The sequence below is a fragment of the Petaurus breviceps genome, unplaced genomic scaffold (genome assembly GCF_028583685.1).
Source record: "Petaurus breviceps papuanus isolate PSGF00001 unplaced genomic scaffold, PetGlider_PUasm1.0 90842, whole genome shotgun sequence".
Classification (NCBI taxonomy): Eukaryota; Metazoa; Chordata; class Mammalia; order Diprotodontia; family Petauridae; genus Petaurus; species Petaurus breviceps.
Genome location: NW_027187358.1, coordinates 4,714,087 through 4,735,386, shown reverse-complemented (window position 1 = coordinate 4,735,386; position 21,300 = coordinate 4,714,087). Strand labels below are relative to the sequence as shown.

General features: G+C 44.1%; 1 protein-coding gene across 1 annotated transcript; it reads left to right on the top strand.

Moving 5' to 3' along the window:
* The first annotated feature begins 1,984 nt into the window (after positions 1 to 1,984).
* On the top strand, positions 1,985 to 21,042 carry HAAO (3-hydroxyanthranilate 3,4-dioxygenase). Its single transcript, XM_069071591.1, has 10 exons — positions 1,985 to 2,313; positions 8,088 to 8,166; positions 14,140 to 14,223; positions 14,928 to 15,034; positions 16,657 to 16,746; positions 17,756 to 17,799; positions 18,298 to 18,443; positions 18,862 to 18,930; positions 19,373 to 19,455; positions 19,648 to 21,042. The coding sequence occupies exons 1-10, from the start codon at positions 2,234 to 2,236 to the stop codon at positions 19,724 to 19,726; spliced, it is 861 nt and encodes a 286-aa protein (XP_068927692.1). The 5' UTR covers positions 1,985 to 2,233; the 3' UTR covers positions 19,727 to 21,042.
* Positions 21,043 to 21,300: the final 258 nt, after the last annotated feature.

Here is a 21,300-nt window from a genome sequence, read left to right as displayed (position 1 = left end):
AGTGTGGAAAGCCTTAAACATCACACTAAAGAGTGTTTGTACATCATCCTACAGTTAACAGGGAATTGCCAAAGTCATTGAAGATTTTTGAGCAGGGAATTGACATAGTCTCATCTGTACATTAGGAAGATCACAGATTTTTGTGTTAGTTGTGTTGGAGATGGATCAGAGCTGGGAGAGACTGGAAGCAGGGACCCCAATTAGGAGGTTTATATATTAGTCTAAGGAGAGGACAGAGGGGTCTAAATTAGCAAATTGGCCACCTGACTAGAAGAAAGGGGACCAGTGTTAGAGACATGTAGGTAAAACAGGTCAACTAAGAAAAGGATTTGAAAGAGGTCTGGGAGAGAGAGAAGAAAAGAGTTAAAGATGCTTCAGAAGTTATTAACCTCAGTGCCTGGAAAAATTTTATTTTTAAATCTATTGAACTGTCCTTAGGAAAAAGCACATTTATCTTCTGGAATCTTGTTTTGTTTTTTTACTTTTTTTTTTAAGTTCAGCTAAATTCCTTAATAGCTTACTAAACAAAAGATGGCATTTGGGGTAAAAAGAAAACAAAATAAAACCCCCCAAAACAGACTTTAGGAACCAGATTAATTCATCTCAGATTACATTCCATCTCAATAACATCAGCCCCCAAGGGAGGCTGCCCTACTCATTTGAAGGATCATATAGTTCAAGCTGACCATTTTGAAAATGAGAAAATTAAGACTCATAGAAAGGAAGTGATTTGTCCCATGTCACAGGGGACAAATCAAAATTTAAAATGTGACCCTATGGCTCCAATCCAGGATTCAGTCTATCATATCACACTTCTACCCAGTGGCTTCATAAAGGTCCCTCATTTCGTTGGGCAAAGCAATTTACAAACTAAAAACAAATTTACAAACACCAAGACATTAGGGAATTAACCTTCCAGTAGAATCAACTTTTTCAAAAAGGAGTTAGACTTCTTGAGGTGGCAAAAAAAAAGAAATCTGGAAATAGGTGCCCATCACTTTAAGAATGACTTAACACATTGTATTATATGAATATAATGGAATGGTGAATAAGGAATTCAGAGAAGTATGAGAAGACTTAAATGAAGGGATGCAGTGTGAAGAGCATACACAAGTTACAATAAAGTTAATGAATACTACACTAAAAAAAAACCCAGCAGAATTCAGATTTAATATCTTGACCAATTTTGGTTTCATAAGATATAGTCAGACCAGTGTGAACTGCGTTTCTGTTTTTATCGAAAGCTGTACTTTCCACAACTTAGCATCTTTTGCAAGGGATCTGATTTCTTCCAGACTCAGGCTAATCACATCATCCTGGTTCAGGAAGACAATATAACGTCGTGGGTTATGGCAGAACTTCCGCTCAGATTTTTTATGGGGGCCCACTCTTAGGAGCGTCACTCCCTCCCACCCCCCAACACAGATTCTGGTCGCACTACTGTTGGTGGGGGCACTTCGTAGCAGCAGGAGCTTTCTAGCTTCAGCGGAAACTGTTGCTTCTGGCTTCTTCCGCACAAATAGCGTCTCCCCACTCAAATTCATGCCACTCTCCTCAGCAATTCCTTATGCCACTGGGCTTCCTTTCCCTGGGACATCCTCACTGGAGTTGCCTTCTCTCTCTGGGTATCCTCCCAATTTTATGGGAAGGAAAAGGGAAAAGACAGAAAAAGAAAGGCAAAAAAAAACTAAACAACCGCAACCGGATGGCAAATGGTGCTTAAGTAAGCTGCTTTCACCCACCGTGAGAATTCAAGAAAGTTCCAGTAAGCAAGAAAACCAGGAATGAAGAGAAAAGAGTGGACGGGGCGGGGGCGGGGGCGGGGACCCTGGACTTTCCGGGTAAAGGAAAGGTAAACCCCGAGGTCCCCGCCTCCCTGCACATCCTCTCTCCAACCACAGTCCTCCACTCCCAGTCACGAAACCAAACACCTCCAGGGCCCCTCCTCTGACCCCACTTACGGGCTGGCTTGGACCCGCTAGGGGACTGAGGGAGTGGATTCCAGAGGGTAGAGGGGTGGGTTCTAGAGCGAATGCAGAGGGGGTGGCTCCAGCCCTGCGAACATGGGTGCCTGGGGTTGAGTCCAGGTCCCCCAGGAGTAGGTCGCCCTTTGAGCCAGAGGATGCTAATTAGCGAGCCTCCCCTTGATCCTGGGGGAGGAGCCGCTTCTTGACTAGACTCAGTTCCCCGCAGAGGCCCTGGGTAGTCGTCTGCTTCTCCCCCAAGCTTGATCATGGAGCTCCAAGTGAATGTGAAGGCGTGGATCGAGAAAAACAAATCCTCCTTTCACCCCCCAGTCTGCAACAAGCTCATGTGAGTCCTTCCTTCCTCCCCAACCCCTTTGTCCCATGAAATAAATGGGTCTCTTCTGCAAAGGATTTGTGTTCTAGTGAGATTATCAGGTCCAGGGTCTCCTGTTGAGGTAAATGCTTCAACCAGATGACTAGAGGTGGAGGAGAGGGACGATTGGAAACATTACTTGGGTTTTGGGGATTAACCTTCCTCCTTGGCAACTGAGCTCAAACCCTGAAGTCTGTACTTAATAGGAGTGGGGAGTCATAACTGGGGGTGCCCTGGTTTGAAATTCCCGAATGAAAGAAGTGTTTTGAGACCCTAGCAAAAGATAATCTCGTGTAGGCTGAAGGGGACACTCCTATGGCAGCAGGTCAAATGGCTAGGACAGTCATAGAACCTAAGAACCTAGAGGAGAGAAAAACCCTTTACTTGAGTAATACCAACCTTAACAAGCTGGGAAGAATGAGAGAGAGGCTCCATTCTGGAGATGAGATAGGAAAAGGAATCAGTTTGCCCTGTAAGGCACCAACTATCTCTGACTAGAATGTGGATATCCCCTCTGTGACTTCAGTTATTTATGTTGTCTGCATTTCAACTTCCCTCTTCGTTGATATTTAAGTTTTTGGATTTTGAGGAGTGAGTAAACTTTTTTCTCTTCCTCTTAATTTGCATTTTTTGCTTCTATTAATATAACTTCCCTCTTTCTCTTGAAACTCCTCACTGTCCACTAAAGGAACTCCATTATCCTGTTTTCCTCCCTACCACCAATCTTTCTCCAGTTCCTTCACTGACTCATTGGTTCATCTTCCTCTTCTCACCTGCTAGATGTGAACCTTTCCCAAAGTTTTGTTCTCAGCCTCTGACCTTCCTCTTTCTATACTCTCTCCAGTGGTGAGCTCACTTTTATTTTTTAACCAGACTTGTGCTTTCTTTGGAGGAGGGAATTACGTCTGGGGAAACTCCTAACATCCTAACAATGATCAACTATTGCTCTGCAATTTCTAGTCTTCCAGAATCCTCTAGGGGGATTGAGAGCTGAGGTGGGGGAGCACTCTTGTCCATACCCAGGCAACAGATCTGGAGGAATCAGGAGGAATTAGAAGGCAGAAAAATATTTTTTTCTCAAGATACAGATCAGGCACTTTCTTCTGCATTGAAGCCTTTCCTGATCCCCAAAACTAGTGCCCTTTCTCCCAAAGCACATTATATTAAATATATATGTGTGTGTATATATAGATATATTTGTAGGTATTCGCTTTATATTTATGCTGTATATATTTTTAATATGCACTTGTCTTCCTCATTAGAATGTAAGTTCATTGTGAGTAGGGATTGTTTCATACTTTGCTCTTGTATCTCTAGCACAGTGCCCAGTACATAATTAATAAAAACTTGATTGGTTGGTTGATTGACAGCAGTAAAAGAGACAGCTTCCAAGAACGGTGAAGGGGTCTCAGGTTCAGCTGAGGGTGCTGTCTTTCTTGGTGGCATAGTCCCTTTACATATATCTCCGCCATCCCCAACCACTCCCACCCGTCTGGCCTCTTAACCCTAATTCTGTCCCTCAAGAGTTCTATGGGGCTCAAGAGAACTCCCAGATGGCACTGCTGTCATGCTGGTCTCTTCCTGACTGAAAAGTAACATATAGACAGCTATTTCCCTACCAGGGGTATGCAAGGACTGTGCTGTTCTAGGTTCTCCCTTCAATCTCTGTTCCTGTTTCTTTAATGGAGATTACAGTTGTGGGGTGGGACCTTGTAAATACCAGAATTGTAGGCTTTTTTCTGCCATGGCTATAAGATGAGGATTAGCTTGTAAGGCTTTGAGCACCTTCCTGTCCCATCTGTCCCCTGCCTGGTCAGGAGAGAAACTGGAAAAAGGCTCCCCAGTTCTGAACTGATCCCCTTTCCCCAAGAGACTCGCTACCACAAGGATGAGTGAAAATCCATCCTTTAGTGGAACCCCACCTTCCACTCCTCTGAATAGCTCCCCTCCCTTTTTTTTCTTCCATTTATGGAACTTCAGGAAATGAAGAAAAGTATCCATTCACTTGCTTCAGAAAGAATTTGATTGGGGGCAGTTCATCTAATTCAAACATACATAATAACCAGATGTTGCACACCAGTGGTTACATTCAAATTCTCTTTCATTCTGTCTTCCTCTCAATTTGGACCTTTTGCTTCCATTAATATAACTTCCATCTTTCTCTTGAAACTCCTGCCAGACAACCAGAGGAACTCTATTATCCTGTTTTTTCTCCTACTTCGTTGGCTCACCTCCCACTTCCCACCCACTACCTCCCACCTCTCACCTGCTACCTCAGCCTTTGACCTTCCTGTTTCTGTACTCTCTCCAGTGGTGAGTTCACTTTTATTTTTTAACCAGACCTGTGATTTCATTGGTGGAGGGGACTGCTGTTGGGGAAACACCCTCTACCAATGGTTATCAACAATTATTTTGCAATTTCTAGTTTCCCTAAGGGGCATTGAGATATTAAGTGATTTACCCCCACTCACCTAACTGAACCCTAGGCTCTGCTGCCAGTTCTCTATCCAGACTACCAAACTGCCTCTTAATCTCATTCATTTTTATTTGCCTTTGTTCTGTGAGGTGACTCCCTAACTATTGCTCTAGCACTACCTTCTTTTTCTTCCTTTCTTCCTTTTCTTTCTCCTTCCTCTTTTCCTTCCTTTCCTCCTTCCTGCCTTTCCTTCTTCCTGCCTGCCTTCCTTCTTTTCATCTTCCTTCCTTCTTTCCCTCCTTTCCTCCATTCTTCCTTCCTTCTTTCCTTTCTTTCCCTGTATCTCCCTTTCTTGCCCAGGCTGAAAATGCAATTGGCCATTCATGGGCCTAATCCCACTGCTGATCAGTATTCAAGCTTTGGCCTGCTTCATTTCTCACCAAGACTGGTTCACCCCTCCTTGGACAGCCTGGTGGTTCCTGGATCCTAAAATCTCCTTAGATGGATGTTAGATTTAGTTCAAAGACTCAATTAGTTTTATCTTTACTGTCACTCAGAGCTCCTGAACTAACTAGCTAACTAGTCTCGCTAGCCTCAGTCTCTCCCAGTAGCTGGGACCAAAACTGGACACCACCATGACCAGCCCTGATCTCTTTCTCAAGCCCTAGTTCCACAGCTCCAAAAAGCCTCTTCAATATTTTCCACCAGATGGTGCCAATGGCACTTCCAGCTTAATGTGTCATCTTTTTCCTCTTTTCTCCAAATCTTTTTGGAGAAGATTTTCCCAGTCTCACAGGTCTAAAACCTTGGAGTCTCTTCCATTCCACAGCAGCCCAGGGCTTTAAAGTTTCTACCACTCAGGTTTTATAATCTAACTGTTGTCACTTTATAGATGAGAAAACCCAGGATCAGAGAAGGTGCTTAAAGGTCTTAATTAGTAACAAAGTTAGAATTAGAATGCAGGTCACCTGACTCCCATTTTAATGCTCCTTCCATTATGCTACCCTCTAATAAAAGCCTTATCTACCTCTACTTTCCTCTCACTCTTTCTTATTGTCTACCTATCAAATCTCATCCCACCTCCCAAGGGGGTTGATGGAGATTCTTACCATAAGAGGTTCTTACCTCTTCTTAAGGGGTACAATTCAAGAGGGAAATTTCTCATCATAACACAGATTGAATTTTCCCATAGAAATAATGTCATAAAAGCTGGTTATCTTCTTGAGTGCTATAATTCAGCTGCATTTGAATTAAGTGGGCTTTGGCTAGCTTACTGCCCTTTATTAATGTTGTTTTTATAGGATGATGAGGTCCCAGCTCCAAAATCACTTGCAAATAAAGTTTGGGCCCACTTAGCCTTCAGTGCATTCTCTTTGATGCAAATACCAAGTACAGCCCTTCAGAACAAGTTCTAGGCTAGGACTGGACAGAATGGAGCTTTTAAAAGAACACTGGAGCTTTGACTGGGAAAAGATGATACCACTGCTAGCTAGTCAGAAATGCATGCGTTTCTCCAGCAGAAGAGATCAAAAAGTGACCTAGAGTCAGGTTGTTAGGAAGCCTAATGGGGTAATTAGATAATTCAGACGGATATGTTATAGGAGAGGAATCCCAAATATCAGCAAAATCAGACAGAGCACTGACATGGAAATCTTGACTTTTTTCTTCTTCTTTCTCCTCCTTTTCACTTTCTTTTATGACTTTAACAGATACCAATACAATGAGTATTTCCATTCATATTGTAGAACAGAAAGAAAGGATCATATTGAAACTGTAAACATAAAGCTTGTTTGTCAAGTATATGATAAATTCAAAATGTAACTTTCAAAGCTGACCTGCTTGTTTGTGATTCCTTCTGGCTTTCATTCTTCTCTAATTTGGGAATTGGGGGAAGAATCCTATCCCAATCTCCTCCTTCCTACCTCCCTTTAATTGAAAAAGTATATATAAAGACAAAACCCTTATAACAAATATGTATGGATAGTCAAGCAAGAAGAAGATTCCCACATAGACCTGTACAAAAATGTATGCCTTTCCTACAGCCTGAATCTACTACCACTCTGTCAGCAGATGGCTACCATGTTTCATGGTGAATCCTCCAAATTTTGGTCAGTCACTGTGTCAGAGGTCTTAAGTCTTTCACCTGTTTGTTGTTTTGTCTACACTCTTGTCTTTATTGTATAAATTGCTTTGGTTCTGCTCACTTCACTGTGCATACAAGCCTCCCCAGATCTCTCTGATACCAGTCCCTCTGTAATTTCTTATGACATGATAATATTACATTGTACTCATATGCTTTCCTTTGCTCAGCTGTTCCCCAAATGATAGGCACCTCCTTATATTTCCATTACTTTGCCACTACAAAAAGAACTGCCATAAATATTTCCTTAAGTATGGGTCCTTTTCTTCTTTCTTTGATCTTCTTGAAGTATAGACCTAGTAGTGTTATCTCTAGGTTGAAGGGTATGAACAGATTAGTGATTTAGGAAACATAGCTCCAAATTATTTCTTGGAAGTCTTTTCACCTGTCGACCAAGAGTCTATAGTTTAGTCTTGGCTGTGCCCCATTGGATTTGAGACCTTAAGGAATTCAGTTTACCTTAGCTTGTCCTTTGTAAAAATAAAGAGTATGAGGTTAGATAATCTTTAAAGTTCATTCCAGGACTAATATTCTGGGATTTTTTAATTTATTGGACCAAGTATAGTGTGTGGGATTGGATTCCTTGTAATCTCTCAAAATGGAAAACCAGCAAAAAAAAAAAAGGCACTCTTTGCCAAGTAGGCTTTGGGGAGGGCAAAGTTTCAGATCTTTTTCTACCAGTTTGAGAGTTTGACCTAAGGCTTTTGAATAAGTAAATAAACTCCATCCCAGTCTTAATTGGGTTGTCTAAGTCAACTGGACTGTGTACCTTTTTGGTGGGGTCGGGAGGGTAAGGGGACAGAAAAGAGAAGGTATGGCAATTAGGCCTTGAACCCTAATGGACTTTCAACCCAAGACAGTCTCAGATGTTTACACAGAGGCAACCTAGATTACATATTTAGAACCAAGTGAAAATGAAACTAAAAATCACCAGTAAAACAGAATGAAGACTATTGTCTTGAGAGGGCTGTGATGTAGAATGTAATAAAGAAATTCCATTAGATTCTATTTTCAAGTTTTTTTGTTTTGTATTGTTTAAAATCAAGTCAGTTGTAACCTTTCTTTTCTGAAGCTTATAGAGATTCCCCTTCCTAGTTCCATCTTGGGACTGCTCCTTTAGCCCCTCTTCTCTCATGTCCAGCCTCCATTTTCTTAGGCTCTGACCTTACTGCCTCTATATGTTATTTGCAGGCATCAGAGCCAGCTTAAAATCATGTTTGTTGGAGGTCCAAACCAAAGGAAGGATTACCACATTGAGGAAGGAGAAGAGGTATGGGCCCTGAAGGGGTGGGGATGTCCTCTGTGTGGCAAAGAGGAAGAATTTGCATTCATTCATTCAGCTGTTTCCATACTGGCCAAGTGTGTAATTTGCAAAAATGTGGGATGGGTAAGAGAAGTGGATAAAAAAGGGATGATGTGGTAAATCAGTTAGAAGGAAATCATTGTTACTGAATATTCTCCGGCCCTCCTGAGGTGTAGACATAATCACTGCAGGCACACACACTCACTTCCAGCTTCTAGCTATTATTGTTAAGTGACTTCCTCAAATGACCTATACTCTTGGGTAGCCCTGGGCTGACAGAGGAGAGAAGTACAGTCTGTGCCTTCAAGAGGCTCAAGTTCTGATGGTGGATGGAGAGCCTCAGCTTTTATTTATTATGACATCATTAGCAATTAGACAAAACAGACTAGGATTCTCAAGACCTACCGAGTCTGCTGGTTGTTTCCATGAGGAAGTACCTTCCTCTGTCCCCACCTTCCCTCAACCCCCATTCACAGGGACAACACTGTGGAAAAGCTAGGTTGAGGGGGTGACTGATGGTCAGACACCCAGGGTTAGCATGGTAGGAGAGGCTGGGGAAAGAGGTTCGTGTGCTTAGAACCCTGCTCTGAGCACAAACTAAGCAGTTCCTTGGAAATTGTGTCATGTTGTCCTCACCTGCCAAAGATCCCAATTTGTGAATGTGAAGCTACTGAGTGTGTGTTGGGCTGAATGTCATCATGGGGGCTGAGTAAAGACAAATCAGCTGAGTGGAGGGGGCCCGAGTTGAAAGGAGGGATTGAAGAGTGAATGGAGGGGATGGGAATTGAAAAAAGGGATTGAGAGCTGATTAGATCCAACTAATTCTTTGCTAAAAAGATGTTGGAAATTTTCAACCTATTTTTTTTTTTGAGTCTGACAGAAAAACAAAGAAGTGTGGAGTAGTTTAAAGAAATGTAGTGGAAAAAGTGTTGGGTTTGGGTTTAATTCTAGGCTCCACTATTTGCACCGAAAAACTCAAAAGTCCGCAGGCTTCACGAACTGTGATAATAACTAGCATTTATATTGATAGAGAACTGTAAGATTTGCAAAGTGTTTTTTCACATATTGTCTCTTTTGATCTTCACAATAACCCTAGGAAGTAAATACTTTCATTATCCTCATCCTAGATGAGGAAACGGAAACAGAGGTTGAGTGACTTGCCCAGGTTCACAAAGCTAGTGAATGACTCCTGACCTAGAACTCTGTCCACTGAGTCACCTAGCTGCCTAAATAGGACAGTTATCTCCCCTAAATTAAGACCATTGGCCCCTTTACCACTCCTGACCCTAGGCAAGTCCCTTAACATCCATAAGCTTCATTCATGTGACAGAGGGTCTCAGATTCAAAGTTAGAAGGAACCCTAAGATCATCAAGTTCATTCTCCTTATTTTATAGATGAAAACTGAAAGTTAGAGAGGATAAGTTAACTCGGAGAGGCAGCTAGATGATGCAATACATAAAGATTCTGGAGTCAGGAAGACCTGAGTTCAAATTTGACCTCAGATGTTTATTAGTGGTGTGACACTGGTCAAGTCACAATCTCTGCCTGCCTCTATTACCTCGTCTGTAAAATGAAGATAATAATAGGTTGTTTTGAGGGCCAAAAGAGATAATATATGAAAAACACTTTGCAAATCTTAAAGTGCTATATGAATGCTAGCTATTATTACTAAGTGACTTCCTCAAACTACCATGTCTGATATCATATTACATACCCATAGCCTCTCCACTTCTCCAAAAAAAGGAAGGAAGCACATATTTCCTTCTCATCTCTGGGTCCAAGCTTGGTCAATACAGTTACCCAACATTCAGTTTGATCATATCATTCTTTCCATTTTATGATTTTGAGTCTGTCTGTTTGTCTGTCTGTCTGTCTCTCTCTCTCTCTCTATATATATATATATGTATGTATGTGTGTGTGTATGTATGTATGTATTGCTTTCCATAATATGTTTATGGATTTCTTTTCATATCTTTATAGAATAAGAAATAAGCAAAATTCACATCTTACCATATTTCTCTGAATCACCCATAGTCATTTCTTACAACACATTAATATCCCATTACATGCACCAGAATTTGTTTAGCCATTCCCCCAATGACAGGCATCTACTTTAATACCAGTTCTTTGTTACCAAAAAAAAAAAAAAAAGGTCATTCTCTAGTGAAGTTGGGTGGGTTAAGAAATGGCCACCATTGGCTCTAGACTTCTTTAGTCTCTTTGTGGTAGAATCTTTCTCAATATCTCCCTGTCTTCATCTCAGTCAGCCTCTCCATTTTTTCTTTCTCTTTCCTGTCCCTAAATGTGTGTAGATGGCTCCAGGTTCATTGATGTCTGTCTTTCTGAGCCTTTCTCTCATCTCTTTGTGTTTATTGTCTCTGTCTGTCTCCAGCAGATGGACTTCTATCTGTCTCTCCTCAGTCCATCTTCCTCCTCAGGGCACACTAACGTCCTGTTTTAAATCTTGTCTACTTCTCTTTCTCTACCCTACCCACCACATATAACAGCTCCATTGTGTTTCCAAAACCCTTTGAATCCACAATGTGAGACAGAAGCTGCCTAGAACCTTGGGATAGCTCCATGGGTTGATCAGAAAAAGCAGTAAATGAGAGAAGGGCATTTGGAGGGAATCTGTAATTAGCACTTTAACATCACAGGGAATTAGAATAATTGTTGCCACATGCTTGCCCCAAAATAACTGCTGATGTTGGCTCTGCATGTAAGCACTCACAGCCCAGGCAGATGTCCTGAGGTTAGAGATGCTGCTCTTCTTCTGAGTCAGAGAACAGGATGCTGGTTTTAGAGAGGCCTATGAGCTAGCTGCCCCGTGGAGCAGGGGGTCCTGGGGAACTGCACTCAGAGAGGAGGGCTTAAGTACAATGCACTCCTTCCCTCTTTCACAGTCCTAGGGGCTGGGAAGCTGGAATTTGAAGTTGCTGAATCCTTGTGATTGAGGAGAACCCTAATCCATGGAGAGATGGAGAGACTCTGGGAGCCTCAGCTAGCCACAGCTAGTTCTGTGACCCTAGGCAAGTCAAAGAACCTCTCTCAGCCTGAGTTTCCTCATCTTTAAAATGGGAATAATTATGGCACTTACCTCCTAAGGTGGTTGTGAGGATCCAATCAGATAGCCTATGTAAAGTGCTTTTCAAACTTTAACATATTCTATAAACGTTATTATAATTAGGATGGTTATGAGTATTGCGGCTCATTCCCCTCTACTTTGGGAAATTGAACTTAGTGGATCACACAGGTTACTGGCAGCACAAATGGGTCCCTCGAAGCCACCACAGGGACCAAGATACCATCTCACAGCACTCCAGACATGACCCCCAAAGAACAAGGAATGTCTGAAAAAGTCTGATGATATGCCAATCTGTGGATTACTTCATTATTTCAGTGGATTAATTACAGCAAATAATCAAAGAAGCAGAAGGTCCCTATGGTGTCTAGCACAGCCCCCTTTCCCTCTCCTTATTTGCTGCCCCAAGGAGTTGGTGTGAATTGAGGAAAAACAGACTCAGTTCAGTGTTGGTCTGAGTCAGACAGAATGATGATGATAATAACAACTCACATTTATACAGTGCTTCCTATGTGCCAGGCATTGTGCTAAGCCGTTGAGAGTTATCTCATTTGAGCCTCCCAACAACTCTGGGAGGTAGATGTGGTTATTATCCCCCTTTTGCGGAAGAGGAAACTGAGGCAGATGCAAGTAAAGCAACTTGCCTGTGATCACACATCTGAGGCTGGATTTGGACTCAGGTCTTCCTGACTGCAGAAGCTCTATCATACTGTACCATCGAGAAAGATATATGGGTAGACATACAAACAGGCAGAGTTAGTGGAGCCCATGAGTATACTAAATCCATCAAAAGAATCAAAAGAAGCAGCAGCTAAGTTGGGCAGTGGTTAAAGTTTGGGACTTAGAATTAGGAATATCTGAGTTCAAATACTACATTGGATATTTGGGAGGGATGTGATCTTGAGCAAGTCACATAACCTCTCTGTGCCTCAGTTTCCCCATCTATAAACTTTAGCAGTACATGAATGCTAAATAATCTTGTCCATGGTAGCCGTTGGGTATTTTATTTTATATTTCTTTCTGAAACCAAAAACTTCCTTTTTTTGGTGAATGGGGGCAGCATTATTAACTGCTGTTTTGGAGTAATTATTATTTGGGGACTATTCTTATATTTAGATCTAGGAAAAAAGCCTTAGAAGCCATTAAATCCAACACTTTCATTTTATAGATGAGGAACCCGAGTCCCAGTGAAGTAAAGTGTTTTGCCCAAGGTCCCCCAGTCACTAAGTGGTAAAGTTGATATTAGAACACTCAAACAAATTAATTCAGACTATTCAGTGGAAAGTCAAATACTAAAGCTGAGGTAGAAATACTTTGGCTAGCTAATAAGAAGATGGGACTCAATGGAAAACACCCCAATGTTGGGAAAGACTGAAGGCAAAAGGAAAAGGGGATGGCAGAGGAAGAGATGGATAGATAGTATCATGGAAGCAATGAATATGAACTTAGATTTCAGGAGATAATGCTATGGTCCACGGGGGTCACAAAATGTCGAACATGGCTGAATGACTGCCCAACAACAAGCACTCACTCCAGATCCAGGGCCCTTTCCAAGACTCTATGCCTTTTCTCCCTTCTACTGCTATTGATGGATAACCAAGAGATGAATTAGGTCTGCCCCTTCTCCCTTGCATTTCTCTTTACAGATCATTAAGAAAATCCAGGTTCTAAGTCTTCATTGGGTGGCCCCTAAGAGAATACTCCTGTATATGACTTGAGCCCTTCTTAAATGTCAAAAAAATGGGCCTAAAAATGTGGGATGACTCCCCACAAAGATCCAAGGGCTAAATATGCTATCTCAGGTTCTATTTCTTCCTCTTTTGTTCTCAGCCCAATCCTGGAGAAAGGGTCCACAGGTCAAAGTCATTCCACCAGGCTCTCCCTCAGCACTTGACCCATTGTTAGGGAAATCTGCTTATTTTTTTTTCATCTAATTCTTGTGCCAGGAGCTTGTTATCCTTCAAACTCTGGCCTGATTTCTCTCAGTTGGTCCTGCAGCAAGAATTCATAGACCCCTGTTGTCTGTCTGTCAAGTGTTGCTATATTCTGCAGATAATGTGACAGAGGAAAAAAAATATTTCCTCTTTTTCTTCTTCCTCCTCCTCCTTTTCCTAGCCTCAGGGCTGATTTCAGTAAACACTATTAATTAAGCTATTTAAGAAAACCCTGACTAGAATAAAATGCTGGAAGAACAGCTGCTCTCCCCTCCCTATGGTGCTAGAAGAAGACATACCCCACAGCTCCCCGGTGGTCAGCCTCACAGCCCTCCAGGCTTCCACCTACTACCACCCCAACTAGGTCCAGTCACTGAAAACTGAAAACTCAGGAAAGTTTTTTATGTGGTCTCCTTCTTATGAGCAGGAATAACTCAGAGCTCACCAAAGACCATAGTTTGAATTCACATAGCACTTTCCTGACACTCCCTGTATAGTGAATCACTATGACTATTCCCATTTTACAGATGAGGAAACTAAGGCTCACAGAGGTCAAGCAATTGACTTGGGACTCAAAACATAGATCTTTTGACTTTGAGTACACTGGTTCTTCCTGCACCGCCTCCTTCTTAGGTGAAGGTATGGCCTTGACATGTCTGTAGCATCTGCTTGACGTGTTCATTATGTATGTGTGGTTTATCCATAGGATATCTGTTAAATGCTTGTAGTGGTTTGTGGTGTGTCCAGTGTGTGTGTGGGTGTGGGTGTGGGTGGGTGGCCAGGGAGGCTCCTAAGCCATTTATAAATCCCACCAGGAGAATTTTTAGTTATTCCTGGAGTAGTTAGGTTCTGATACATCAGGATATCCTAAGCACTAAGGAATTCTCAGTGGTGAGGGTTTAAATCATTCCTTCCTGCCTTAGCTCTTTTACCAGATTGAAGGTCATATGGTTCTTAAGATCTTGGAGCAAGGCCAACACCGAGATGTGCTCATCCGCCAGGGGGAGGTGAGTAAAAGAAGGGAAGGGGTCCTGGGACTGGGTAGTTCTGCCTTTGAGGACCCTGGAATGACTGAGTAGGGAAGGTTCTGGGGAAGACCCTTGGGAGAAGGAGTTTCAGGTCTATCTCTATAAAGAGGGGCATGAGGGTAGTCTCAGGAAGGGTAGAAGGCCTAGGCAAGGAGGAAAAGGCCAACCCAGGAAGCCTCAAGGAGGTGCCTTTTCCTTGGAGTCTTCAAGAAGAGATTGGATGACCACCTGTCAGGTGCGTGGTGAAGGTGTTCCTTTTGGGTATGGGTTGGATGAGATGGCCATTGAGGAACCTTCCAGCTCTCAAATTCTGCGATTCCATGACTGGGAGCATGCTTACAGGGCTAATCACCATCTTGTGACCCACTAGAGGACCCCATATGTCCACAGCACACCTGTCCCCTGGATTCTCTACTGTAAGTTCTGGCTACTGGCTCCCTGTCAGCCCATGCATAGGCACATGAGTCAGCTGGTCCTCAGCCCCTTTGTGCATGGTCTTAGGTTTTTCCTTATTCCCCAAGGTGAAATGTGACTGGCCAAAGAAAGATTAACCCATGGTGAGTAGCTACCCTCCTGCCAACTTCCTTTTCCCATCCCCAACTGAGCAGGTATGGTAGCTGAAGCTCCAATTGATGTCACTGTCCCTACTGATGATCAAAAACTCTTTCCTGTCTGACCTCCAGATATTTCTCCTGCCAGCTGGCATTCCCCATTCCCCACAGAGGTTTGCCAATACTATGGGGCTGGTCATAGAGCGACAAAGACTGAAGACAGAGATAGATGGGCTCAGGTAACAAACTTGTACCTCCTTTGGGTTTCAAGGCACACAACCCCAGGGAAAACATGGGGACACTTCTGTCCAAGGGTGTGAGTCATCATAGCACAGCTTAGTCATTGGGTGAGACGGAGCCACCTACAGTGAGAAAATGGCTCAAATTTGACCAGTGGAAAAGTTTTCTGGTTAATAGACATATCAGGGGATGTCAGGAGGAGGCTGTGCAATCAGAAATTCCTCATTTAACAACAGGTTGGGTCAATGCTAGGCTAAGGAAAGACCAGACACCACTAACCTGGCTATGCTAACAGTAACAATAATAGAATAATAATAAAGAGCTAGCATTTGTGTAGCATTTTAAGATTTGCAAAGTACTTTACAAATACTGTCTCATTTGTAGGATCTATGGGTAGGAAGAGTGTGGAGTGAACTCAGTGACCTCCTAAACCCCTGACAGCCTGATAACTCTGCCCTGTGTAATAACAGTGGTGACTCCTACCATGGTCACATACAATCCCAATATGGTACTTTGGTGCTTTGGACGAGGGAGTGGAATAGAATCACAGAATGGTGGCCTAGAAGGACCTTAGGGACCAACTAGTTCAGAACCCTCTTCATAGCTGCAGCGGGACCACTGGGATCAAGACAGGCATGACAGACTTGGACTACAGGGCAGAGCTCAGAGATACCCAGCCTCTTTCTAAAGTAGGGCTTCTTCACCCTTTCTGGGAAATGCATTTTTTGGCAACAGATTGATAAAGCTTATGGACCTCTTCTTAGAATCTTCTTTTAAAGTGAAGGAAATAGAATGCATAGGCTCATAAAGGAAAATGAAAGTTAATGAAAATAAGGACGTGTTTTATCCCCATCCAAGTTCACAGAAATCCATCCATGGGCCTCCTGGGGAGTCTGGTGACATAAGGTTCTAAAGGCATTGGGCTACAAAAGGGAGAGAGGGTGGAAAAACAAGATTGGCATGTGCGTTGCACCCAACTCCCTTCTCCCTTTAGGACTAAGGTCTTGTTTCCCCCTGGGGGGGTGGGTTAGAAAGGCATAGATTAGGACCATGAACTCTGCTTAGGAAACCTAGGCCCTAGAAGAGTCTTTCAAAAGACTCTTCAAAAGACCTGCATCAGGTGTGGCTTCTCAAGCAAGGAAACAGGGAGTAAGGGGTAGCTTGCAGAGGGAGGAAGGGAAGAATGGACTCACCTTCAGAGAAGAGAGAGTCAGGATCACTGGTGAAACTGTGGCAGCAGTCATAAAGAAGCATAAAGGGCATTTTGGGTGGCCTGTGGCCTGGGGAACAAGGAACCCAAAAGAGAGGGGGTGATGGAACAATTCCTCCTGTGCACCCCTGTTCCTGTCTCTACGATGATCTTTTGCCGGAAGTTGGGTGGTAAAGGGGAGGAGGAAGGTAGAGGTGGAAGGGGCACAGTGAAAATACAGCTTGGCCATCATTGCTATAAGTCCCGCTTAGGGTCAATGGGAGGCAGTCAAGAGGCATATCCCTAGTTAGAACCTAGTTAGAGACAACCCATGTTGAATCAGTTAGCAGGAGGGAGTACAGGATACCTGTCCCTTCCCCCACACACACACATATAGGTCAGCTCATCGACACCTACCATCTCTCTCTGCAGATACTATGTTGGAGACACCACAAACGTCCTTTTTGAAAAGTGGTTCTACTGTGAGGATCTCGGCACGCAGCTAGCACCAATCATCCAAGAGTAAGTGAGGGAGAGGAGAGCACTTCAGCGCCCCCCCCCCCCCCCGCCCAATGGTCTTGGGCTTCCAGGTAGCATCATTGGTTGATAGCCAGAAGGTCATCTCATTCTTTGTGTTCACTTGGTGTAAGCCTCCTCAGGAGGAGCCGAGGCCCAGAGAGGCTAGGTATGACTTGCTTTAGCCTTCGCAGGTTTTAAGGGGGAGAGGTAGGATTCATATCCAGGTCTTCAGATTCCAAATCCAGTCCTCTTTCTACTTTGCCAGCTACCTTTTAATATCATTTGCCCTCCCCTTCTCTCCTGCCTTGTCCCCAGCACATTATGCTTGGGTCAAAGATGGTAGTCTCAGGCCCTGGTGCCGTGCCCAGAAATTTAGAACCCTCCCAGTCTTACTACTGGGAGGGACCAGACTTTGGAAGTTAGAAAAATCTGCTTCCTTCTCCAAAACTGTCTTTCATTATACCTCATAATTCTTTTTTTATTTTTTAAGCAATCGGGGTTAAGTAACTTGCTGAAGGTTACACGGCCAGTTATTTCTGGGTGTGGTGCTAAGTATCTGAACCCAGATTGGTGCTAAGTATCTGAGCCCGGATTAGATCCCCAGGTCATCCTGACACTGGGGCTGGTGCTCTTACTTGCTGTGCTACCTGGCCGCCCCTCATATGTCATAATTCTTAAGGGTAAGAAGAAACATCCTCACCAGAAGTGAGGTCTGAAGGATCAGAGAATCAGAGAGTCTCAAGAGGTGATGGTAGGAATGAGGCTGGAGAATGAATGTAGGGGAATGACTGGATTCCTGCATGATGTGGGAAAGATACCCATGAGGCTGTGCACATAGCTGACTTCATATCCTATCTTTGTGCCTCTTCAGCTTCACACATATGGACACAGTCGTATGTGACATGTATGTGATGAGGGAGAGCCAAAGAACACAGGTTACAAGACGGGTGGGTGTGAACACAAATGCTCTTGTGTGGGTCTCACCTACCTGGTGTCATGTTTTTACCTTCAGGTTTTTTAACTCTGAGCAGTACAAGACAGGAAAACCCCGCCTAGGTGAGGAAGTGTTGAGTGACTTTCTCCATGGAGAGAAATGGTGTGGGGGTGGGATCTGTGTTCTGGGTGCTGGGCCACAGATGAGGCCTCATCCCTCTTCCTGAATGGTCTCCTTTTTATCTTCTTCAAAAGCCTACCTGAGGTGCTAGAACCCCAGAGAGTTCTCTCCTTCATCCCTCCAGAATGCCCGAAATTCCCCTGTAGAAATTAATTCCTTTGGGCAGGGAAAGCTTTTCAGTTTCCATATGCCTCTGAGAGAAGTCACACTTAAAGCCATTAACCCTATCAAATAGGAATTACTATGGTTGTTGAACACAGAGCATACAGGAATGGGACCTTCCTTCTACCCTCTCCTCACCCTGCTCTGCTCTCTCCACATGACTCATTTCAGAAACTGAGCAATCACTTAGTCCCCACTAAGGCTCAACAGGGAATGCTGAGGGGTCAGAGGGCTCTGGATGGTATTGAGGGACACTGATTCATTGGTCTGGGTTGTAGACCAGCTTCTCAAAGAGCCACCCTTCCCCCTGAGCACAAGGTCTGTCATGGAGCCACTGGTCCTTCAGCAATGGCTGGCTGCCCATTGTGCAGAGCTACAGGCAGGGAGCGCCCTCAGCCTGTTTGGAGACACGTATGAGACACGGGTAAGGAGCCCATGACCTTCTTTGGGGCGGTCATAGAGTGGGAGCTAGCATGAATGGGGACCTGGGGAACATGACCATATGTAGGTACATGTGGATACACGCATCAGTATGGTGTATGCATGTGAGTGCAGCTCAGTGTCCTTGGCAAGGGGGGGTTGTTGAGGAGGGTGGAAACAGTTCCCTGAAAGGTCCAAGTCTGAAATTTACCTTCACGTCAGGAAGGGGATGGAGACGAGCTGTCTGAGAGTCACACTAGCTAGCTGACTTGGCAAAGGGCCCAGCTTTTCAGAAGCTCCCGACCCTGAGTCTGTACAGTAGGACTAGGGACTGCAGTGTGACTGCAAAGAGGGAGAACCCTTCTTGGTGCCGATGAATCAGAGCCCCACAGGGATGTATGTTTTCCCCTCTCCCATAACAGGTGACAGTCTACGGATCTGGGAGCAGCAAAGATCCTAAACTGGGTGTGGACGTGTGGCTTTGGCAGCTGGTAAAGTTCCTGGGATGAGGTTGATAGGACCATGGCTGAGTAGGTTAGAGAACTAACATCTAGGGACTTGGGCTAATCCTTCAGAGACTCAGCCCCTCAGAAAAAAAACGAATGTCCCAAAAAGCACCATCCCTATTTGCTATCTGCACCCTTGGGAAGTTACTGTCTGGGACAGACATTTGGCCACAGACCTGAGTTATGCTCTAGGAGCTCTCATTCTGGGATAAACACAAAGACAGACCTGGGTCTGGCTCTCAGTGATTACCCCTCTGGAAAAGGTACATACAGAATGGCCTAAATATCCCCAGGATGCCTAGGAGGCACCACCTGCAGTCTCATCCCAGTGAGAAGCTCGGTCCTGGCAGTCCGTTCAGTTACAGGGAGGTGTCAGGAGCTCACTTGTCTGAAGCTCTCAAGCTCCTCTTGCTTCTTCTGCCCATAGGAAGGGTCCTCAGTGGTGACCACTGGAGGACAGAACCGAAGCCTGGCACGAGATGATAGCCTCCTTGTGCCCAAAGGGACCATGTGAGTAACCCTCTCTAGGAGAGCCCCTGCCATCCTCCTGGGGAACGCCTCTTCCTCCCTCCCCTGGGCCCTGTTGTCTGCCTCCCTGTTGGGTTCCTCCGTGATCTCTCCCGCTCAGCCATCCTCTTCTGAGTGCTTCCTTGAGGAGTCTATTATCTGTGTGTGGCCATGCATCCCTTTGTGTCTCTCAAGGTACCTCTGGGAGCGAGCTCAGGATTGTGTGGCTTTGGCAGTGACTCAGAATCCGAATAACAAGAAGCCACTGAAGTAAACCCCTACAATCATGGATGACTTTGGTGCCGTCTTCTTTGGATAAAACATATCACATAAAAAAAACCATTATTTGGACCAAATCTACTTGCCATTCTCTGCTGTCTCCTGCCTGTACCCTCGTGTGGCTCTTACCGTATTTTGCCTTCTATTTATCTATATTTTATCCCCTCAATTTGATAGTAAGTTTCCTAATAAACACCCTGAGAGTGATCACCATGAAGTCAGGAAAATCAGGGCTCCAATCCTGCCTCAGACACTTACTGGCTGTGTGACCCTGAGCAAGTGACTTAACTTCTCTGGGCCTCAGTTTTCTAATCTACAAAATAAAGAGATGAGACTCCACCTCTAAGGACCCTTAGACACATAAATCTCTGATCCTATGATCCCCCTAGTGCCTGACATATATTACAAAATCATAGGATCCCAGAGTTGGCCTCCTCAAAGTCCACCTAATCTGAAGCAAGGATCTTAATGTAGTTTGTGAATTGCAAAAACGTGGGGTTATGAAGGCTGTTGCTTCTGCAAGTAGGGTTTGTGAAATGCCTCAGATGAGTCTTCCCTTGTTCCTGTCCACTAGAAGCTTGCCCAGACTTAGGATGTCGTTCTAGCACAGTTCTTAGAACTGCACTCAAGGTTTCACTGATTCAGAGGAAATAAAGAAGAAGTCATGTGCATCTTCAGTTCAACACTGTGGGCTTGTCCTAGGATTGTGAGTCACAGAAGCCTCCGGTGTTCCAAGAAGTGGAGCATCGCCAAAGGCTCCCAGAGGGCTGTGAACAGCCCCCATTATAAACCAGGAGCCACAGAGAGAAAATGGCACCAAGAACATAGTCAAAGAAGATGGTCTGGCCATATGGCAGGGGGGGGGGGGGGGGGGGATAATCAGTGGCTTGTCCCTTGACTACAGTGGTATTCTCTCACAAGAGAACAAAAGAGAGGTCCCCAGTACTTTGGGTGGACCCACTGTGGGAGACAGCTTGGTGGTACAGTGGGTCATGTTGGACCTGGAATCAGGAAGAACCCGAGTTCAAATCTTGCCTCAGTCATTTACTAGGTGTATGACTCCGGACGAACTCATAAACTCAAATATAAAATGGGGATGACAGAAGCATCTGCTTCGTAGAGTTGTTAAGATCAAATGAGATAATGTGTAACAAGATTCTCAAACCCTAAAGTGCTATGTAAATGCTGGTTGTGATTATTAATTAAACTCATGCAATGAGTTGATGAGAAAGTTAAAGAAGAGCAGGAACGGATGACTTACGGCCTTTGGAAGAAATATTTATGAGATAATAAATCCTTTTGAGAATTGGAGTAATAGTATGGCCGCTCCCTTTCACAAAGCACGTTAGTTTACAGCACCTTCTCATGTGATCCTTGCAACAATACTCTGCCTCTGGGATAGGGAGTCACTCAAAGAAAACTCTTACAAGTACCTAGGTATGCTTGTATTATTGTGTCTACCCATGCAGGTCCCCATGAGATGATGCATACACATGGTATTTGTTTCCAGTGACCCTGCTCAGCTCTCCCAAACCTCCTGCCAGGGGGCAGAGATACGGAGAGATGGGA